This window comes from Meleagris gallopavo, chromosome 3 (assembly GCF_905368555.1).
Source record: "Meleagris gallopavo chromosome 3, MGAL_WU_HG_1.1, whole genome shotgun sequence".
In the NCBI taxonomy this organism is placed as follows: Eukaryota; Metazoa; Chordata; class Aves; order Galliformes; family Phasianidae; genus Meleagris; species Meleagris gallopavo.
The window spans coordinates 14,060,357-14,082,990 of record NC_139406.1 but is presented as its reverse complement, the minus strand read 5'-3'; the positions used below and the strand labels follow the sequence as shown (position 1 = coordinate 14,082,990).

Here is a 22,634-nt window from a genome sequence, read left to right as displayed (position 1 = left end):
GGTGTGATTTTACACTGATTTTTGTATGCCAGCTGCAAGCTATTTGATATTGTAGAGTATAATCTGATTTTATTGAGACTATCAACATGAAAAAAGCAGTACTGCACTTTTCTACCTCTCTGTTAGCTTAATTTTAAGCCAAAACTTCTAACCAGCTGCTTCTCCTAACTGTGAAGGGCAATTCTAATTACACAAACTTACTCTACTCATACTGACTTTAAAATAGGGCAGTAATTCTTTCAGGCAATGTCTGTGCTCATATTCATGGTAAAATAGCCATAAATATTGATGTGAGTTGCACTGTTTTATGTAAAGATAACTGTGGAGGGAGGAAGGAAGAAAGAATGAACCACCTTTTGCTGCTATATGTAACTGCAGTTACAGTTCTTAATATAACTTAATAGCTTACCAGTGGAATAGTTGTGTGAAGGCAGGAGCTCAGATGTGGAAATAACACAGTGATTCACTTTTCCAAGCTACTTACTTTCCTTTTAAATGACTCGTAAGTGAAAAAGGGCAGAGGAATGTCATTAAGCACTTCTGTTGTTGCTAATAACTCTCTTACTCCAGTACTGCATTTAATGCACTGCAAAAAGAACTTCAGTTGTGAGGAATGTTTTAAAACAATTTTCTAACACTTATTGCCTTTTGACTGTTCCTTTGGACTACAAGAACAAAAGTATACTTGTTTTCCTGTTCTTACTTTGGCCAGAATACAAATCTGTATAGCAAAAAAAACTACTGCATTTGTAGGGTGGCAGCTTTAATAAATCAGTTAAGAACTTCAGAGTTCATAATTCTTCCTTTTTTCAGTATGGCTTTTTTTTTTGTATGCACACTGTAATGCTTTGCCTCAAATACTGCCTTGAAGACTTGAGACAAAGTGCAGCAGTGTTCTGTTTATAGTAGCTGCACAAAATACCTGTTTCCCCCATAAATCATTGAAAATGATTAGAAGTATGCATTTTTCAGCAGAAATAACAGCACGTGGTATTACTCTTCCGGATTTCTTTTTTTGGAAGAAGGCTAATGTCATGCTATTAAAAAAAATAAAATAAAATTAGTAGCTGTTATTAAAATCATTTAGCTGTAGCTTCAGAGTGGTGTATGCTTCTTGCTCCAAAGGATCTGCCACCGCAGTCCAACTTAAGACTGAAATAGCCTATAGTTATGCAAAGGTTTTATAGTTTGATGAAGCAACTACTTATTGTGAAGTGATACTAGTGGAACCCGTTCTGTTTGTGGTTTTTGTTTTTTTGGTTTTTTTTTAGCAAAAGTGCATATTAAACTTTTAAACCAGGATAAAGGAAAATTGTGACAGCGCATTGGTGGTGGTGTTATTACAGATCCCTTTATTGCAGAAATTAAAAACATGCATACAGAAGAGATGCATATCCATTCACTACTACTTCCCCCAAACAAGCTAATGGAACCCTACCCAAATTTGACTTCGGAACACAGCTACAGCTTGCAGTTCAAACACAGTTTAAGACTCATGAATGACGTTGATAATTTACTCCATCTATATTTTGAAATACCATAAGCTCACCTTTATACTGTTATTCCTGAGGCTATGGGAATAGTTTTCTCAATTTTGCATTTTATAAACAGAGCCAACTTCAGTCTCTTGTTTATGTGGAAAATTATGGTACTTTTTTCCAAAGGAATAATGATGTCTGAAAACTGTATCCATTACGTGTAGGAGCTGCATAAAAATTCAGAGCAGAACTACAAGCATATGGTAAAAGGACAGATGTTCATCCTACGTATCCAGCTTGAAAATATCTTCCCTCAAAAAACCTAAACCTCCCTCAAATACTGCATCTGACTGCAGTTGTTTAATGTTCTCAGGCTTTATTGGCACTGTATTTGCAGATGGGAAGACACAAGAGGAAGATGCAGTGGTCACTCTTACTGTCAGGTGATGTTTTTTGGCTGTGCCTCGTGTGGGTTGGAGCCAGGTTTGGGAGTTCTGGGTGGTACCAGGATGTGTGTGTCAGAAAAGTAGAGAGCTGTTGGTGGATGGTTTCTTTAGGCATCTTGCAGCAAGATTGCAATGTTTTGCATGGCTTTGTCTTAAAATTGCAAGTTTATGAGTGATATCGCTTTGACCACACTGCTTTGGTGATGTTTCTGAACTGTTTACACTTTTCTCCTATGCTCTTCTGAGAGACTTTTCTTCACTGTGTTATGGTTATAATACATTGCATAGTTTCTATCAGGTTTTTGACTCTTTCCTTCTGAAAAAAGAAATTCAGTGTACTTTCCCACAGAATTTGAGGAATTCTAATAAGAACTGTATTCAGTTTACTTCTAGTCTGTCTTTTCCTGTTTGTTCATCCATGTGATACTTTCTTCTGTTCCTCTTTCTTCAGCAGAAAGGAGCTGTAGGAAAGGAGGATTCCTCTTCTCTAGATTACTAATGTTCAGGTAGGATGTGTAATTTAGTTCTGGTGTCCAGTAGCAGTGTGGGAGGATATCAGAACTGGTTGTCTCAAAGGAAGAGGAGGATGATACTGTGCACTTGGGATTGCTCATATATGGCCTTACCTTAAATGTGCTAATATAAAAAAAAAAATCTGAAATTACCCTACTTGTGCAAATGAAATTTCCCAGAACAGAACAGCACAAGATAAAGGAGACTTGGATTGTCAAACAGGCTATTTAATTCCGCTGATTTCCAGTTTTCCTTTCTGTATAAATGATCCTGTTCTCTGCTCATAGATCAAGTTAAACATAATACTTTTTATTCTAGACGTTTGTGGCAAGACTCTAACTCTTTTATGTCTCAATTTCTTTGCTCTGTTGGAAAAAGGTTTTCTTTGACAGCATATCAAACTTCATTGAAATTCTTGACATTAACTACTGTATTAAGAATAAAATATTGCATCCTATGGTTCTCTTTCTAGTTTATGTGACTATTTTCTTTTGTCTGGGAATTTTACAGACATGTAAGACAGCTGCAGTTGGAAATTTACTGCTGTGTAGTGGAAGACAACTAAGCATCATTCTTTGCATATGCTTTCAGCCTACATTGGCTGAGGATGGTGAAGTGATTCTTCAAGCAGTGGTATGTCAGTGTGTTATGAGGAACCATTTCAACTGAGGCACTGTTGTTAAGACGTGTTGACTGTTCAAGATGGTTTGGAATATCTCTGTCAGTTTTCATTATAATCCTGCTTAGCAGCATTTCATAACCTACTTTCTTTCTTTGCAATGGATGATTTAGCTGGAAAGGGATGTATTTCAGTCTTATGAGGTTTTATTGATCTAACATCAGCAGTAATAGTTGTTGGGTACTTTACATTAGCAAATGTAAGCTCTGAAATGTGAGAATGCTTCTAAAGTAAAACAGCATATTGCACAGTGGAGGTAGCAAAATAACCAGGCACTCTAATTTGCTTGGCATATGACTTCTCCACTTCTTTTGTGGTTTAGTTTGGGGAGAAGATTGCCTAGAGCTATCTCAGTGATCAGATTGGGCTCTGGCTTTGCTACTGTCTTGTTGATTGCATTTGATTACAATCACCTAGGCTGCTACTGAGTCTGGTTGATGTGGGTATGCTGTTTTGCATAGTTCAGATAATATTGTTGTACAATTAATGAATATACAGATGTTATGGGATATCAGAGAGCTTGGCTATGTAATTGTTACACCAAAGCAGGAAACAGAAATATAGGTACACTCACCCGTAACCTGGGCTTGCATGGAAGACTCCAGTGGAGTGTATCCCCAGAAGAGATCCTTCCCCACTGGAACTCAGCTCTTAAATGAGTCTAGGAGAGGTGCAGCCAGGCTCCACCCCTTTCAGCAACACAGGTGAATTGTCTTCACCTGTGCTCCCATGGCTGACTCATTGCTCGCCTCAGGTGATCAATCAGAGGTTCAGAATGTGATTCAGCAGTTCCCATATGAGTGTAAAAGCTTCCAGTAATGAAATGGCTGTGCTGTTAAACTCCTTACACAGTAAGATAGAAACTCAAAGTGACATCATTCGCTGTGTGGAGATAGAAGGGTAAATTTTTCTGAATATTGACTTCTTTTAGTATTAAAGAAAACATGATTTGGACCAGTAGCTTTAAGGTAAAACACTCATGGAAATAATATCAAGATGACTGTAAGCATCGCTTACGAATGGGAAGACTCTGCCTGTGCACATGCCAACCTGCAAACTGTATGGATCAAAGTCATGCACTTCATGCAGGCCATTCCTACTTTGAAGCATAATGGGGATGGATGTGGTTGGCAGCACGTGACTTGAAGGAAAAAGCACTAACAAAAATTGGGCTTTTTTGCTAAATACCTACTTCCCTTTATGTTCCTTTCCTTGTTTAATGAGTCCTGAACCCTGAAAGCTCTGTCTGTACTAAACGGAAATCAGTAGCTTTAATAATAGAATTTATATTCATAATATAGATTTAAACCACTTCATAGAGGTTGCTTAATATTCTTTGTTTGATGATACTACTAGGAAAAGATTAGAGCAATGCAATCCTTACAGGCTGCAAACTCTTGAACATTTCAATTGCAGTTCTGATTGCCATTCTCACTGACAGCTGCTATACTGAAAAGGAAGGTAAACATGAAAGATGTGATACTGTATCATAGTGCAGGACTGCTTGAATCTGCATTGTGTGCCATTAGCAGGCAGTAAATAAGCCGCACTGTGCTAGAGCCAGAAACCAGTAGCTTTCACACTTGCTGCCTGTTTCCCACTCATTGTGAAGCCCTGCCCTATCACTTGATGGACCTGGAAAGGAAGCGGGGAGGAAGCGAATGCCACTGCTAGTTCAAAATGTTCCAGTGTGTTTGGAAAGTTTGAGCAACAGCCTGGGTGAGAAGAACAGGACCTTATTGACAGGGTTCAATCCTAGTCAAGTCTGTTATACGTCAACTTTCTAAGTAGTCACAGCCTGTCTTTCTTCATCTCCTTTTCACTCAAGGTTTCCTACTTTCACCTCCTTTTCATGTATTTTGTTTTATTTACTTGGATGTGTAACTAAGAGGTTTTGTGGAGTTTCCTGATCCACCTCTGCTAAATTCTAAGGGAATTACTATTGAGAGAGACAACTATATGAAAAACTTCTGCCCTTACTCCCATATTTCTCTGATGTTTCCATTGCATATTAGTTTCTCCCCTTAGTGGGATCTTGCTCTGTGTGATGGACAGAAGCACGTTCTATTCTGTGATTCCATGGCAAACATGGATTGTCATGCTTTCTAGTCTGACTGTTCTGGTTATGGGTACTGAAAACTGGTAAGCACCTGCATATTGTACACATAGTAGGCAAAATGTGTAAGCTGAGTCATGGCTTCAAGATCATCTAGACTATGGATGATGATGAAACATTTGCACTGTAATGGTGTTAATTTTTTTTATACTGGAAATTTAAAGACATGGTAGTACCCTCTACAACTGTGCATAAATTTAGGCATGATTTTGCCATCAGTCTGATTAGCACTCTTTGCTGGCCATCATGCTGCTTTAGGGCCTCCCAGCACATCTCAAATTTCTTATTTCACTGTGTTATTCTCTTCAGGCTGTCTTGAGATGTGAAAAGTTGGTTTAATTTAAGGTGAGAGAGGAGTTCTCTAGAAACATGGCTTAAAACAGAAGGCCAAAGAGATGTGTTCAGTTTCTTACTTTAGTGTTTCTGGCCAGGATCACGTCAAGACAAATGCACGCAATATAGCTTAAGCATTTGAGTGAAGGTGGTGTTCCATGTTTTTGTGGCGTTCCTGAAGCAAGTCAGTTGACACTGGAATGGTCTTACATTATTATTTGCTGTGTTGGTTAGCACTCAATCCAGATGGGTGAGCTCCCATCTTTTGCACTGTTACGTACAAATTTATAAGGATACTGACTTAGTGTATTTGTAGTCCTGGCAATAGTGATGTTAGGAAAATCATTTTATTTCAGAAAAACACACACTAGCATATGTTCTGAAGTATTTGCTTTGTAGTAGTTTAATAATATGAGCTTGACAAGGATTTAAAAGGAGGAGAAGAGGAGCCCTCTCAACCCTCAATGATATACAAACTGTAAAGATGGCCTGTATGCTGTAGTATAAATATAGGATGTGCTAGGGATGTTTTTGAAATAATCAACAGGCGGAATTATTACTGCCTTTAGATTGCTTGCGGAAGGAGTGAGTGCAACAGAGATGCAAAAGAGACATGGTGCTACAGAAACCTATTCGTCCTGTTAGTGTGCTCAGCTTGCACTAGCTTTTTTAGAATGTTTTTCCTTCCCTATCTCCAAAATAGTTCAAATTCAATAACTGCGGTTAAGATATTTTGGAAAGATGTCCCTAGATACTTTTGAATCTCTTCCCAAGTTCCATTATGGAGACAGGAGTTCTGAACCAGCCTTTGTAAGCAAGTTATCTTAAAATATACTGTGTCTTAGTCTAAAATTAACCAAAAAGCATCCATAGTATTCTAGGTCAGTGCATAAATCTGGAGAAGTCAAAGCATATACTTGCTACCCAGTCAACTAATTGCAAAAATATTTTCTACCTTTTTTGGGACCATAACCAGTCCAAATCTCCCAGGCCCATTCACTGTGTTTCTAACATTTTCCTATATCTTACTCTTCCCAGGATGGATCGTACTTGGCTGAGTTCCTGCTGGAAAAAGGCTATGAGGTGAGTGACTCAGTGACTGACTGCAGGCTGATGGAATCACTTGGATGCTGCAGCTCTAGCTTCCTTTGCTTCTGTCCTTCTCTGTGTATGTTTTCCACTCAACCCTAGATAACAAATCAAAACTCCAGAGAGGAATGTGCAGCATGGCCTGTAATCACGCCAGCTTATTGTACTATTTATCATCTAATGTCCACTGGTGGATTCCCTCTTCTCCTTGGGGTATATCTGCTTAGCGTGTTTCCCGCCAGCTCAGATAAGCAACAACCTGTGCAAGCCAAAACTGTAAGGAATTAAGGAATAATTTATGATGCAGTGTACCACAGAAAGGAATGAGGATCTCTTTTTTTCACTCTTGACAAAAGGCCCTCTTCAGCAGTTGTACTTCAATGAAAACGTTGTATTTTCCTCTCTTTGTTTTAAACAAAAAAAACCACCTCAGGCTTTCTGTAGTGTAACTTTCCACTCGCTTCTCCTAGATTAATTATATTTTTACTTGTTATATGTTATTTATCTTTTTAAAATAAAATCAGATCCCTTTTCTGCATAACTTTAGCAAAATTACCACTTTTTCCTGTGGACCACCAATGTAACAATCACGTTACTGTGGATTTGTCTGATGGTTCACCGTATTAGTCTTGAAAGATGCTTCCAGAAGGTATGACAGTGGAAGAAAAAGGAAGGAAGTGAATGATCAAATCTCTCCACAGTGCATTTCCTGGCTCAGTAGAAGTTAACTCTCGTTCTGCAACACTGGCTTATTACTTCTTTTAGAACATTGTTTTATAGCTTGGTAAGAAGTCTCTTCTCATCAGGTTTGCACTTTGCATGCTTTTGCACATGGTTAGTCGTTTTTTTTTTTTTTTTCTCACTGCGTTCCTTCTACTATTTTGTTGATTGTGATCTACTTACTGGTGTGGTTTTTCAGTGTTGTAAACTGATTAATTTTACAATTTCTCCATTCCACTTGGGGAAAGAGAGTTATTGTGGTTGCTTTTGCTGTCTCACAGGTAAAAGTATGTGTTTCCTAGTCCACAGTGAAATTGGGAACTGCTGGCTGCAGCTAAAGTTAAATATTATGGTCTCATGTAGAAATGCATGGGCCCTTTCCATTGCTGAAAGATTGCACAGGGTTCTTCTTTTCTGTTCCTCAAATCTCCATCTATTTGAAGTTCTTTACTGTGTTCCTAGCTCAGGACCTCTGTTCCTGAATAATTGAACACTGGGGTAAAAGTGATGATAATGTCACTTGCTTTACGCTTATTTTCTTTTAATTATAGTCTACCTAAAGATCAAGTCCTATTGAGAAAAACACAGATCTTTCATTCTTAACTAGATTAACCAGTTTGCATGCGTTTTAGCTTGTTGCAAAGTTTGTTTCACCTGTCCAGTGCACTCAATGGCATCTTTCATCATTATTTACAGTAGTATTGCTATCATGGATTAAGCATTTGGCAGGCTTACTTTCTTTTGTATCTGTGTACCAGAAAAAGGAGGGAAAGGCTTTATTTAAAAATAAAATAAAACAAAACAACAATAACAACAAAACCCTAGGGTTCTGTGTTTTCTTGTTATTGCTGGATGCGTGAGACCCTCTGGCTTTACTTTTGGAAATATTTTGAAGTCTTGTGGTGATTGCATTTAATATATCTCATTGTCAAACATTGGTATCACAGTCATTCAGGTGACACAAAACTCTTGCAAGCATGATCTCTCATCTTTGAGGTGACAGTTTTTTTGTGTGGACTTCAACTTCAAGGTGACTTAAGTCACGTAATTGAGAGATCAGATGTCTCTCATCAGGCTTTAGGCCAAAATGTCTCATTTTTCTAGAACCAGTGTAGAATACTTGTTAGCTTCCTTAACAGTTTTGAAGTATCAAATTCTTCTGAAGTCTTAGCTTGCTCATCAGAATAGCTGTTTCATTTAAGTAACCAAAATATTACCAACATTATTTGCAGAAGCTATGGAGCTGCCATTTTGTGTTTCTCTATAAACCATGTGTTCCTAGAAACTGCAACATTATGTAAATAACTTTGAGGAGGATTTTAGCTGCGTTCTTTAAAACTTGCATTTATACATTCTTTAGGAAACAATTTTTATGAATGTGTCTAATATCCCCATTGATCTTCAAAATGTAGATAACTTGCTCAGTTATGGAGTGCTCAACGTTTGGATGCTAGAACAAGGTATATTATAAACCTGTAGTGTAGCTGGGCGATAGAGATTTTATGCAAGGAAGTTGATGCTATAGATTTATCTAAGTTGTATGGATGAAGCTCTTTGGCAGTAATTACAGATCTCATTGCCAAAATGTTTTTCATAAAGCTGATCTCATTCTGATGTGGTATTAAGTTTCAGGCATAAGATGGAATAAAATGTGTTTTATGTGAAAATAAAAAATTTTTTGCTGTGTAAATAACAATAGCTCATGCTGTCTGTGTAACAAAATAAAACCCTAACATCTTTTCCTGCTGGTGTCTTCTCGCAACTTAAGTTAGTGTGAATGAGAGTGAAGTGGCCCAACTTAACGAGGTGTTGGATTCATCAAATTGTAAACGTTCACTTTCTGAAATACAGTACAGTGTGAAAATTTAGCAGTCAGATGCTAATTTCACTTGTGCACAGTTCCTGCAGCTGGTAACCTAGGCTAACATGAAGTTTGGCAGCAGGCATGGGGCTATCTTACATAAGGAGGAAACAGAATCTGTGTAAGAACAATTTCTCTAATGTATTAGACACAAACAGGCCTTTCTTTTAACATTAGTCAGAGCTGCTGCTTTTTTACCAACTTATTTATCGTGGCTGGTTAGAGGAAATTCCCAACCAGTGTTTCAGTCTTAGACTTGCTTGTGTGTCTTGTGAGTCAATGTTCTCAGATGGGTTACAAGGTACAAAAAATAGGACTGACTGTTCAGTCTGTTCTTCCAAGACACCAGAAAGTGAATAACAGCTGTTTTCTAAAGCATCTTTGGGCCTTGCTACTGCTATTCATTCTTCTGCTCACCTCTCTTTCCTTTCCCTGGTGCTGAATCTTGCTGTTGCTTTTTACATGCCCTTCGACTTTGGTCCCGGAAAAGCTCCTCTGTAACCAAATAGCAGTGACTATCTTGAGATCCACTAATTGCTTCTCCAACTCCGCTAACATTGATGGGTTTCAGTCACTGGGACATGTGATGCTCTAGGTCAATTTAGTGTTTTCTGCACTACATGTGGTACCTGGACCTCCAGGGTTGTCAACAAGGCAGAAGGTGAAAACACATGAGGCTACTAAAATGACAACATCGGAGCACATCGCAAAGTATTTTGTTATAAATTGGATAATTGTGTGCCTTTAAGAATGGAGATGCTGATCGGACTAGGTGCATGTATCTGAAAGGAGAGAGGATGGTTCTCCTTTGTCTTAAAGCATTAATGTTGAGAATATTTTAAAAATTAAATCACCTCTTATGCTTACTTATTTCCTTTTGTGTTTTTCCATGTTTAATCTCCAGGTGCATGGAATTGTTCGTCGATCTAGTTCTTTTAATACAGGCCGGATTGAGCATCTCTATAAGAACTCACAGGCTCACATTGAAGGAAGTAAGACCTTATTTTTATATTTAATGCTTTTTTAGTTTCCTCGTTTGGTGGAAGAAGGTTCTTGGGAGCAGGAAGGGAATCTCAGTTTTTTCTGACTTAAAAATAATGGTTAGTTAATGCAATCAAGCTGCACTTGATTTAGGATTAGTTATTTAAAAAAAAAAAAAAAAACACAAAAAACCAAACACCTCCAAAACTTAATAGCTAAGCTTTCCTTTTCTGTTAGCTGCTGTCTCACAGAAAATCAGTGATTTTTTTCTATAATCAAAGTGTGAAAAAGCACAGATATTCTTACATGTGAACAGGAAGGGAAAGTGAAAGGCGCTTTCTATTACTCATAATTACTGACATAGTTCTTAAGTCATAGGAATTACAAATTGGCTGATCCTCCAAACATACTTATGAGGTTGAAAGCATTGGGCTTTCAGAGCACTCAAATGTTTGTTTTTTTTAAGGCAGTTATCTATAACATTTTTTTTACCAATACGTTCTTCATGAGTTAAATAGACTTTTACATGACCAAGAGTATGAAAGCTCGTGCTTAAATAGTTTTTTTGGATTAATTGCTTTTCTCTTCTGTTTAGTTTGTGACCTCCCTTATGTAATCTGTCCCACTTGCATCGGACAAAATATTGTATAGTAAGAGAGTCACATGTTGGATGGCATGTTTCTAGAACAATTTGTTTGTATCAAGATGATGAATTCAGGTTTAACAGAAGCCTTGTTGCATGGTCTTTCTAAGAGGAGTAAAATACTGCGAGCTGCTCTGTCAGCGGGGATGTTCTGCACTCACTTTCTTTTTCCTCATGAGCTTCTTAGTGCCTGATGTAGGTGAGGGCTTGGGGACAGCCTATATGACAGTATAAGTAAAATGTAATCAGTTCTTGTTTATGACAGGAAGAATGAATGCTTAGACATTTGAAGTCTGCATCCATGGAAATGATTGCATATTTTTCCTGTAGGATTGGCTCTTGGGAAGTTGCTGGAAACTTTCTGACAATTTGTGTTCTTTGCTACTGATGATAATATGGAAATCCGTAGTGATTACATTTTAGTGCCATTTCTTAGTATTTTACTGTAAGGATATGTTAACTCTTCAGTTAATGAGAAGTAGTAGTGTTAGTTGGTTCCAGTTCAGGAGATGTTTAGAGGATTGAGTGTTTTGAATGAATGTGTAGTTCTTTACATTGTGTATTTCTAAGGTTGTGCAGAATGAAAGAGCCTTAAAGAAACTTGCGTGTCTAAAGTGTTACCTCTAAATATTTCTCTGCTGTCAGCAAATTTTGTCTTATGAAGTTTTTCCCAGCATAATGAAGCAGAGTCTAACTTTACTGAACTGTAACACATAATGCAGCTTTTAGATTTCACTTAATTCTTTGCTTGTCTTTCATTTTTAAACAACATGAGTGTATTTTCTGTGAATAGTTTCTGCTTTCTGTACATTGCTACTTTAACTGTCTTCTTGAAGAATACTCAGCCCTATGTTTCCAACGAAGACAACATAAAGAACTGTGTCCTATGATTTAAATTTGACTTACCATGTAAAAGCAGGCAAAAGAGATCAAAAAGGAGTCCATATATTATGAGGACAAGATATGAATATGAAAAGCTATTGGAGAAGATAACGTATATCGCAGACATGTATACTAACATTTGAGAATTGGGAAAGAGAATAAGAAAGCAGACCTTAAATATTTCACCCACTTCTTATCTCATTTTCCTTTAACTGAGGAATTGTAGCCATATGAATTGAAGGAGGAAGAATTGGATTTGGAATCTCAGGAAAGGCTGCTCCATGGCAACTGGTTTGAAACAATGAGTTTCCAGGCAGTAATAGAGGAAGCAAAGAAGCAATAGTGATTGGTGTGAACAAACTAAATTTGTTTTTGCCTTGTGTTCTTCCCATGAACTGATTACACATTGCAGGATGTAGGTGATCTTCATAAACAGAGAATCTCTTAATCCCCCCAAAAGTAAGAAAAGCAGAAGGAAAAATGTGTTCCTTTAGCTGCTGCTTGCTGAGGAGACTTTTAGATTGGAAAAACTTCAGTATCAACCAATGCTTACCCAAAGTTGTTGGCATTTAATCTGTTTATGAATATTTGCCCCGAATAAACTCTGTTTCTAGTAGGTCTTTTCTGCTTAGCAGATGACTGCTGAAAGACCTCTTTTTCAAGAATCTGAAAATGTAAACAGTGCCTTGTGTCCTGCTCTCCATCTAAAAAGATATTTAAACAAGAAACTTGAAAGGTGATGGGAGACCAAAATGGGTGCCATAGTGACAGCTTTAAATTAGTATACATTTAATTGTGGCAGAGCATCTCCACTGCTCAACTCAACCCAGGTGGCAGCCCTTCTTTCCCTGGAGTAAGGAAGCTTGGAGACCAGTCTCTGTCTTGGGGACGATAGCAGAACTGGATGTCTTTGGCATAGGAAAAGGGAGCTTGGCTATGGTACTGTTTCCTCTGTTGCTCTTTGCCTGTGGAGGAAGTAGTAGTTGTTTCAGACAGGTCTTCTATCTGGGATCTCCTGTTGTAACAGCATCATCTCCAGAGCATTTTCTCCTAAAGTCTGGCCTGGAAGTGAGGGAGGCTTCATTTAACTTCCAGGCGAAGTAAGAAGAGCAAGACCTAGATGAAACTTTTTCTGGTGCAGAAAGGGCAGTGCATTTCAGTTCTTCCCTGTCAGGCTTGTCCTGAAGAAAGTAGCAATCACCATCAGAGAAAAGGTGAAGCGGTGCTTGCTACTTATCTCTAGTGTTGCAAGAAAAATGCAACAGTTCATAAGGTGGTCTGGATGCTGATGATTTGGGGGATTATAGTTTAGCAACAATATCCAAATATTTTTGTTGTACAACTGTTTGGCATCTTGTGCATGCTGTGTTCTGTGATCAGAACTTGTTTCATGTACTGAATTTCATAAACACAACTTGCACATCTGAACAGTGTTTTAAAAATTGTGGTTTCTTGTGAAAACCTTGCATTTTAGTTTGGGAATTGAAAGGAAAAGACAATCTGTGGATGATGCATCCCTCAAAAGAATGATTATTGTCAAATGAGAAGACAGCTAAGTTGTGTTGAATAAGGATTTTTTATCTTGGAGATGGGGCAGTGTAAGCATCAATGTATTCAGGATAGTAACATTATCAAATGAAAATTGATGTAAATATGGCATCTAAGTGGGAAGCATTGGTGATAGGTGAACAGTTGGACTGGGTGATATTAGAGATCTTTTCCAACCTTGGTTATTCTGTGATTCTAAATGTAACAGCTGTTTCATCAACACTTTTTTAATAGATGTGGTTAGCAGTGTGTTGTTCTTAAAAATAAGATGTTTTATTAGAGTGAATTTACCTTTTCAATAAGGTCTTAACAGGCTAGAGTCTGAAACCTGTGATAAGTCAATAAGCCATTGCAGCCTGCTGTTTTTTGACAGAAACTGGACTCTTGTTCTTGCCTGCCTTTTTACATGCAAATTAGAAATAATTAAATCAGGAAAAGATAGTGGCTGATATTTCGGTCTGAGATTTGTGTAATATCATGAAACGAGTTTTATTGCTAGTTATGTTTTTATATACATGCTTATTTATAAGTAAGTAGTAACATGTAACGACATATGTTATTTTATATGTATGCCTAAGTTATTAAAAATGCCTGCAGTAGAAAGATTGGAAGCCTGAACTAAAATAATGCTCTTTTGGATGGTTTAAGGCTAACATTCAGTATGTAGCATTGGTCAAATTTATATAAGTTGGCTTAACAAATTGTAAGCTATTGAGAAAATGCCAAAAAGATTGCTAGGTAAATCACATTATTAAAAAGAATCTAAAGTAGTATTTATTATTGTAGAGAAATGTATATTGTTCACAGAGAGTTAAAAACAAGCAATGTCTTACTTAGCCAGTGTTCTCCATTTTTTCCAATTACTGTTTATTTGAACTTTAAGCCTGGGATAGAATCTGGATGAAGAATGCTGTATTGGGATTAAAGTATATTAACTGTGTGTTCTTAAACTCTGAAGACATGAAGCTGCACTATGGTGACCTCACGGACAGCACCTGTCTGGTGAAGATCATTAATGAAGTCAAACCCAATGAGATATACAACCTGGGAGCTCAGAGCCACGTCAAGGTGAGCTGAGAACAATGAATGTGCATTGATGGAGACGTATCAATATCTTTTTTTTAAGTTGCCACATATATAACCATTTTAATAAGTTCTGCCTTTGGGTAAATACTAAATATATAACCATTTTAATAAGTTCTGCCTTTGGGTAAATACTAAATAATTGTGCTTGCTGTGGTGCTGAGTTATTGCATGAGTTTGGAGACTGACTGCATAAGCAGATATTGGAAATTGGTGGGGTTAAATTCTCGTTATCAGCAAGACCTCTAGGTTGAGAAATCAATTTTTTCTACTGTTTGCAATAACTTTATCTGTGCAGCATACTGGATATCAACCCTGTGGAGAAATTACATATTGTTACATCAGACATTGATTATAAACACATTTGCATTAAAGTTCATATGTGTCATTTACAGAAAGGCTTTGCTTATACTGATTTTCATGTAGATGGTATTTTTGTCTGAACTATAAATAGAGAAAATGGCCTTGCTACAGCTTAAGGCTTTACTAACTTTTTTTTGTTGGAAAAATCAAGTTATAGAAACTGAAACTGAAAATACTTTACCTTGGCAAAAAATTGCTGTATCATACTGGAGCATGTTTAATAGAACAGATAACTTTAATTTGTGTTCTATGTATATATGTTAAGCTGTATTGCTTTATGTTCAGCTCAATTCATTGGAAGGTGAACTTCATTTACTTGCCAAAACCTCATTTATACTCCCTGCCATGATTACAGACAAAAACTGGTGGCCAAGTAGTAAATTGTTAGCCTTATGCCCTTTCCTTAGTGTGTGCAATGTGAAAGTGTTCCTCAGCACTAATATTCCCTAGCTTCTCTTGAGGTTAGAACTGAGGGAGCATTTAAGCTTAATGAAAACCAGTTTGGTTTTGTAAATCAGCTTTCCTACAGAAAGCCATCTGTTGCTCCTATCAGTGCGCAGTTCTATAAGGAAATCGTGATGAAAGACTCCAGCTATTGATAAGGCAGACAGGAGAAATAAAGATGAAATGGGAATAATCTTTCAATTGCTTGTGTGATTGAGTTAGCCAGTTTGCTCTATGCTATGCGTGAGTCTGGTTCGGGTTTTTAGATTGGGTACAGCACTATAAGAACAAGTCTAACATGGTTTAAGGGCAGCTCTGGTTCAGAAGGCACTTTAGCTGCTGCTTTGTAGAATTTAAATGGCAAATGGTTCCAGGTATTTGCAGACCAAGTTTGGGTGTTTCAGTGCTTCATGTCTTAAACGATTTCAGCAGTTAACAATCTCCATGGAATTGGCTTTTCTGTCCTCTAGGGACCGGGTCTAGGACCATGCTAACTATCTCCATGCGCTTATTGCATTTGCTGGCAGCTTAAATCACAGCTCTGAGAGGTAGTAAAGGGATGATGGTGGTGGTGAGGCTGCAGTAGATTCTTAGATAATACTGACATGGGCTCTGGGAAAGTTGATTTCTTAGGTATTGAACAAAGTTCATGCAGTGAGCCTATGCAGATCTAGTGCTGACTCTTAAGCTTTTGGAGCTCTAAAGTGCCATGGAGCACAGTGAGGGAGACCTGAAGAAGCTATTCTCATAAGCTAGCATGAATGCAGCAGACCAATGCTTAAGTACTGCTAAGAAGTCCTACTGTACCAAGGTGAAGCCTTGTTGGGGACTTCTTTAAGGAGGAGGTGCTTATTGTGCTTCCTAATATCTCCAATAATACTTCTGTTGTTGCAGCTGGCGAAATAATCAAGGTACCCCTGGCCTAATTAGAATGACTGGTGGACTTCACTAGGCTTTTGATAGAACTTAAAATATGTATTAAAAATCATAGATTTGATGAAGTTGGAAAAGACCTCTAAGATTGTCGAGTCCAACTGTCAACCCATCACCACTGTGTCTGCTAAACCATGTCCCTAAGTGACACATTTGCATGTTTCTAGACAGTCCAACAGCATTCACCATTTGAAAACAATTCCCAGCGTTAGAAGAGAGGGGTTAGAATGTGGCCACTTGTTCAGTCCTCTGGGAAAGTCCTTCACTCTTAACATTTCTTGCCGTTACACTTTGCTGATGTAAATGTACCGCTTCTGCCTGTGTGCAACATGTTTAGAGAAGGAAGAAAAAAAGACTTCTAATCTTAGCTTACTTCACATTCTGGTCACTTAGAAGCAGTGACGTCTTCAGTATTTTTTGGTGCTGTTTATGTTGGCATGTGTTTATGTAGAATAAAGTTTTTTTTAAATCGCTCTCGCTTCCAGTTAGTTTTATGTGAGCCATGCTGAAATGAAGGAAAACAAAATAATAGGAAGTTGGTCTGGTTTCCTACAGGAAACCAATGAAGATGAAATTGGTTCTTGGAATGAGCCCACGGTAGTCTGGGAAATACTGTCAGAGAAGACTTTTTTCTGAATCGTAAATAGTGAAGATTATGACTCATAAAATAGGTCACTGGGAGGCTGTTCTAATCTTCTACATGGAAGAAAGTGAGAAAAGGCTGAAACTTAGTCATTAAAAACAGTAAACTTAACAAAATGATATCATCAGTAGGAACAAATTATCCAGTACGCATTCCTGTCTGTTTTGAGGAGAAATAGGGATTAGCTACCCATACTGTAACTTGTGTGTTGGGTGTTTGGAAAACAGTGGCACATTCACTTCAGAGCTACTTTAGCCACATGTTCTCTATCCAGTCTTTGTGTCTTCCTGCTCTGGCTCTCAGTGCTTTGGAGATACGCTGTGTTGATCGTGGCTTGTTTTCGTATAAGTTTAGTGGGAGAAATTGTCAGTATATTGATTCTAAATAATAACGAATTGTTTATAGGTAGTGTGCAGATGACTTAATCTAAACTTGTAGCAAAACTCTACTGTACCTCTTTCAGTTGAATGCCTTGGAAGTCAATTACTGAAATACTACTCTGACTCTATTTTCCTATTTGCATAGAGTTTCAGTAGATGCACCCATAGATGGATGTGAACTTGTAACTGTTTTTTCCTGGAAGTCAGTAGTGATGGAATCCTTGTCCATGTAAGATATTTACATGTATTATGCTGGTGAAGTTTGTAAATACTGTGACAAACCTGAAGCAAAAAGACAGTGGAACATTAGAAAAAGGTCTCTTGCTCTCAGCACTTGGAACTTATTGTACTGAACAGCTAACTATAGGACTGGAAAATAAACTCTGGTTTTATGACTATTGTTGTTCTAGTAGCCATGTGTTAGATAGTATAGTCCAATTGAGCTGTAGTGCAGATAACCACAACTATTCTGTTTATTTTAAATTGTGTGAAGTCTGAGGGATTAACATTCTAGATTTTCCTTTCTTATTGTTAACATTTGTTGCCAAAAATTTTGTAGCTGTCTTAGCTGTATGTAACTATGTTTAAAAAGTCAGTATATGCTGTGTTTTTTACCTGCTAAAATGTGTGCAGCTTCTTTTTCATTAGTTTACTTTCTATTTATTCCTTGCATATATTGGTGTCTGCAGAATTTCAACTAACTATGGTAGAATTTGCTTCTTAGAGGTGAGATTTAAGAATCCAAGGGACTTCTAATCCCACACTTGAGTAAAAGTCTCTTTACACTTAATTGTTTTAGTCAGCTTTATCTCTAGGCCCTCTTTTTTTTCTTATATATTTGTGTTCTCCTACAAAGAGGCCTTTTAGTATCTTCTTTCACCACACAGATGATATAGGCTGGCAAAGGTAAGGAACTTGTGAATTTCTAATTCGTTTACTTGCATCAAATGCTGACTCGTAGTTGTGAAACATCATGCCATTAGATTTCAACCCTGTACCCCGTAATGTGATTCTCTTCATGTTGCATGGAAGATGAATAGCAGCAGGAAGGATTTAAGCAAAAAAAAAAAAAGAGACAAAGCAACAAGGTCTTCAGAACCCAGGGAGGGAAATTCCAAACTTATGTAAAACCCGTGCTTGTGTGGACCTCTGCTGAAGCCTGAAGTTCTATATCTTCTATTATTTGAGTTTCATGAAGATCTCTGCCTACTCATTGCTCCAGCCTGCTGAAATCCTCTGGAGGTATTTACCATCTGTGTTATCAACCACTCCTCCCAGTTTTGTGTTCTCTGTGGACTTACGGAAGATGTGATCTGTTCCATTATCGAGGCTATGAGTAAAGATGTTAATCAGTATTTGCCTGAGTATTGATTTGTGGAGTATTCTGCTGGTGACTGTCCTCCAAGTGGACTTTCTGCCTTTGGCCACACCACTGAACCTGGCTCTTCAGCCTGCAGTCAGTCTACCTCCTTGTTCATTTAACTAGCTTAATCTTCCATCATCTGCAGACCTGATAATCTCATAGAAGACTGAGATTAGTCAGGCATGATTTTGTCTTCATAAATCTAACTTCTGATCGCCTTCTTGTCTTTCATATGTTTGAAAATCATTTCCAAGTTGTCAGCTCCCAAGAAGTTACGTGTGTACCCATTTTGTTTAAATAATCTCATCCCTGTATCTTCCTCAAGCAGAGGTAAGCCTTGGTTGCTCTAGACCTTCCAGTGTCTCAGGGCCTGTGATTCCTTAATTCAGCTTTGACCAGTATAGACAGGTGAATAGGATACTGAATACCTCAGCCATTAGGTGACTTTTGTCACAAAGTCTGTCCTGTTAAGCAGCAGGCCCACATCTTCTCTGGTCATCTTTTAAAAAAATTTTGAAATTTTTAAAATGTTTAAAATTTTTTGATGCTGATGTAGAAACTCTTCTTGCTGATTCAAAAAATGTGCTTTGCTTTGCCTACTCCCATACCTATGCATTTGAATAGTGCCACTATATTCCTTCTGGATCACCTGTACTTGTTTCCAGCTCTTACATGTTTGCTTTTTATGCTTTAATCAGGATCTCATTATTTATTGTGTGGGCCTACATATGATCTCATACTTCTCAGGGTGAATTCTCTTTGAGCATAGAGGAGATTTTTGAATATCAGCCAGCTCTTGTAGACCTCTGTTCTCTTAAGGTCTGATTTCACTGGTACCCTACTAAGCAGATCCCTAAACAGTCCAGGTCTGTTCTCTCTATTGAAATCTGTGGTTCTAATCCTGCTTTTTGTCATGCTCGTGCCTCTCAGTATCCTGAACATTACAGTCTCATGGGCACTGCAGCTAAGGCTGCTCTGAACACTTCTTCCATGTCTCTAGAAATCAGATCTTTATAGCATTTTTTTCCTTCTTGTGTATTTGATCACCTGTGTCACATCATCCATGCACTCCAGAAACCTGGATTACTTGTGCCCTGCTTTGTTGTTCCTATGGCAGATATCTCTGTGATAAAATGGAAGGCAGTGAAAGGTTCCCCATGAGGATCAGATCCTACGAATGTGAGATTTCTTCTGGTTAACTGGAGAAAGTCTTATTTGCTACTATATACAAAGCCTGCTCGCATCCCTGGGCTGTTCCTGACCTAAGGAGTGAAAACCTTATGGGAGACAGGATTTCATATTTCTCAGCATTTTTATGGGTTGTATTTTCCTGCAGCTGTATTGGTGCTTTAGAACATCTGCTAGGTGAAGGTAATGCTGTGCAACTCTCTGAGAAAAGCAGTGGTTGGGACACAGCCTGGAGTCTAGCATCCTCCTGTTTAGGACACAGGTGTGTCAGTATTTTGAAATATTGTCGAGTCTCTCCTGCAAGTTTTATCAGTGACACTGTAGGGACAGTCCACTTTCAATTTGTGTAGCTAGCATAGTTAAAAACAATTTGAGAAAGTCAGGTTAGGGTAGAGTGATTGCCCTGAGGCCATCTCACAAAGGAAGCTACTTCCACTGCATGTGTCAAGTGAGTACTTAGCTTTGAGGAAAGTCAAGGCATTCTTAAATACCTTAATCCAGATGTTAGTCAAAACTGAGAACTAAAGCCCTTGATTGAGTTCTGTGATGCTTTCAGGGTTGGAGCCAGCCCTCCATATAGTACAGCTCTCTGCCATGACTCTTACTTTGGAAGTCCTTAAATTTGGTTTGGCTTAGCTTTTAACCATTTCAGTAATTGTAGTAAATTAACTTGTAATAATTACTAATATTGCTTATTTGGTAGCATGGTTCTTAAAACAGGTTTTCTTTGATAGAGATGTGTTATAGCACTGTAGTTAAACAGAAATGTTCCCTACTAGTTTGTAAGGTGGATTTTTATCACATGTAAATAGCAACCTTAACAGTGCTACTTACGTGCTTATATGTGATCTGTAAACTTAAGCAGATTGCTTCCAGTGCTGAAATGCTTATTCCTGTCCAAATTTTTATTTCATATAGATAATTCAATGAATTAATGGCAAATTTTCTCCAATATTGAGTTAGTAACAAAGCTTAAATTGTGCATTACAGCTTGTATAATAAATGTTTTATATACTGTACCTCGTGGTCCTTATTGCTACACAGTTGCATAGGTTGTGCTGTGAGTCACAAAAGTCATGGCGCTTGGAAAACTAAGGATTTCTTTTTTGCATTTTATAAAAAAAGGAATTTGTGTGTTCAGTGTAACAGGATCTAGTCTAGCTAGTTGAAAAGAATATTAGCAGCATACTTTTGTACTCATTCATAGGCAAATATAAGCCTCGAGTACTATAATTTTATGGAGTTGAAGATTTATATAGTTATGTTTTATAGAATATTTTACTGTCTTGAGATGATATCCAATTATTTCCAATTTAGCATGTATGGTAGTTCATTTTATTGGCCAGAAAATGAGGTTCCAATGCTGATTCCTGCTATAATAAGACTATAATTATAGGGCCTTCTGCTACAGGATAACTCTGCTTTGCAGTGGATCTCTGCACAAGCCTGTAGTAATGTGTGCTGTGGTATGCTTGGGTACCTGTCCCTCTCCTGCCATGCCCAGGATATGATCCTATAAAGTGCTGAACAGTCCTAGTGTAGCTCAGTGTACCCTTTAGCTACTGACTTCAGGTGGTTGGAATTACTCGATGGCTTTCTGTGTTTTGTCCAAGATGCTCTGTCCTTGTGGGATGAAGTTGTAGTGCACCAGAGGGCAGAGTAAGCCTCCTGAGTGCTTCTTGCTAATGCTTATATAATGTTCTGTGTGTAGTTCACAAACCCTAAGCAATTGAACTTCTTGTAGACAATCAAATTTTACATACTTTTGCACTTATATTAAGAAGTACACAATAATTTACCTGTTCAAATGAACTAAGAAAGGCAATTCAAGTAATAGCTAGCAATTGCCATTTTGTGTGTTTGTTCATTTGACCCACTACATATTTATGGTACTTTACCACTCTTTGTAATTGTGGCCTGTTACTGGCAGACTGCACTCTAAACCAAAATGTTTTCTAACTTACTGCAGCTATTAATTTTGTTAAACAGGTTAACTTTAATAGCTAAATAGCTGTATTATGGCTGTGAATACAAACAAAGAACAATGAAATAGCAGTGTTACTAGTACCTATTAGTTATTAGCAAATACAAGCATTAACAAATTGCTCCCCAAACCAAGTGTTGTTTATGTTGGTTCCACTGAGAAAATTAAGGTGTTATTTTTATGGGTCTGTTTACTCCACAAATGACTATATGCAGCAGTAGTTATGTGAGCATTGCCTCTGTGCTGTCCCATTCTGCCTCTCCCATTTTCTCCTTAACTATCCCACTTTTTCAACAACAAATTTCTCTTTGCTTGTCCTATGTTGTAGGGATTTTTTTCCTTCCCTACTACGAAAAGCAACACAAGACTTGATATGCATTTTTGATATTCTAACAACTATTGTTTATAGAGTTCTTAATAACTTGCTAGTTTTCCATTATTCGTCTTTCCCTTTGCTTTTCTTAAGGAACGTTTCCTGGGTAAGTACATTGCTACCAATGAGATGTTAAATATATGTGTGTGTATTAGGAAAGCTACCGTGTTGGGGATGAGGGGGGCCATTATTTATTATTTCAGTATTTAATCAAATGCTGAGAGGACCAGTCTAAGCCCTGAAACAGAACTTTTCTATATGGTTTAGTAATTAAAGATTGTATTATTTTTCAGTTTCTTTGTGGGTGTCTCTTGTATAATGCCTTGCGAGTAAGGGATGCTTTTGAAGCTGTTGTTCCTGTGCTGCACAGTTGCATGCAAAGCAGGCTGAACTGTGTGATGAATGAAGTGGTGTTTATCTTAGTGACCCTGATGATGGATAAAGTACCACCTCTTTCATCTCATGCTTTGTGTGTGGTTTCTGCTTTAAGGCTCTGTAATTTGACTTTCCAACTCGATTCTGAATTTTAAATCTGGTGTAGTGAAAGGAGATTGCAGCACAACCCATGTTCATTCAGTGCTGTGTCCTGAT

At 37.7% G+C, this 22,634-nt stretch overlaps 1 protein-coding gene across 2 annotated transcripts in view; it reads left to right on the top strand.

The window, feature by feature from the left end:
* Window positions 1-22,634, top strand: part of GMDS (GDP-mannose 4,6-dehydratase) — a 393,306-nt gene that overhangs the window by 46,195 nt on the left and 324,477 nt on the right. For both annotated transcript variants that reach the window (XM_085220296.1, XM_085220298.1), the window contains exons 2-4: window positions 6,604-6,648; window positions 10,140-10,227; window positions 14,248-14,357. In XM_085220296.1, coding sequence (XP_085076422.1) covers window positions 6,604-6,648; window positions 10,140-10,227; window positions 14,248-14,357 — 243 coding nt within the window. The remainder of the gene's footprint in view (window positions 1-6,603; window positions 6,649-10,139; window positions 10,228-14,247; window positions 14,358-22,634) is intronic.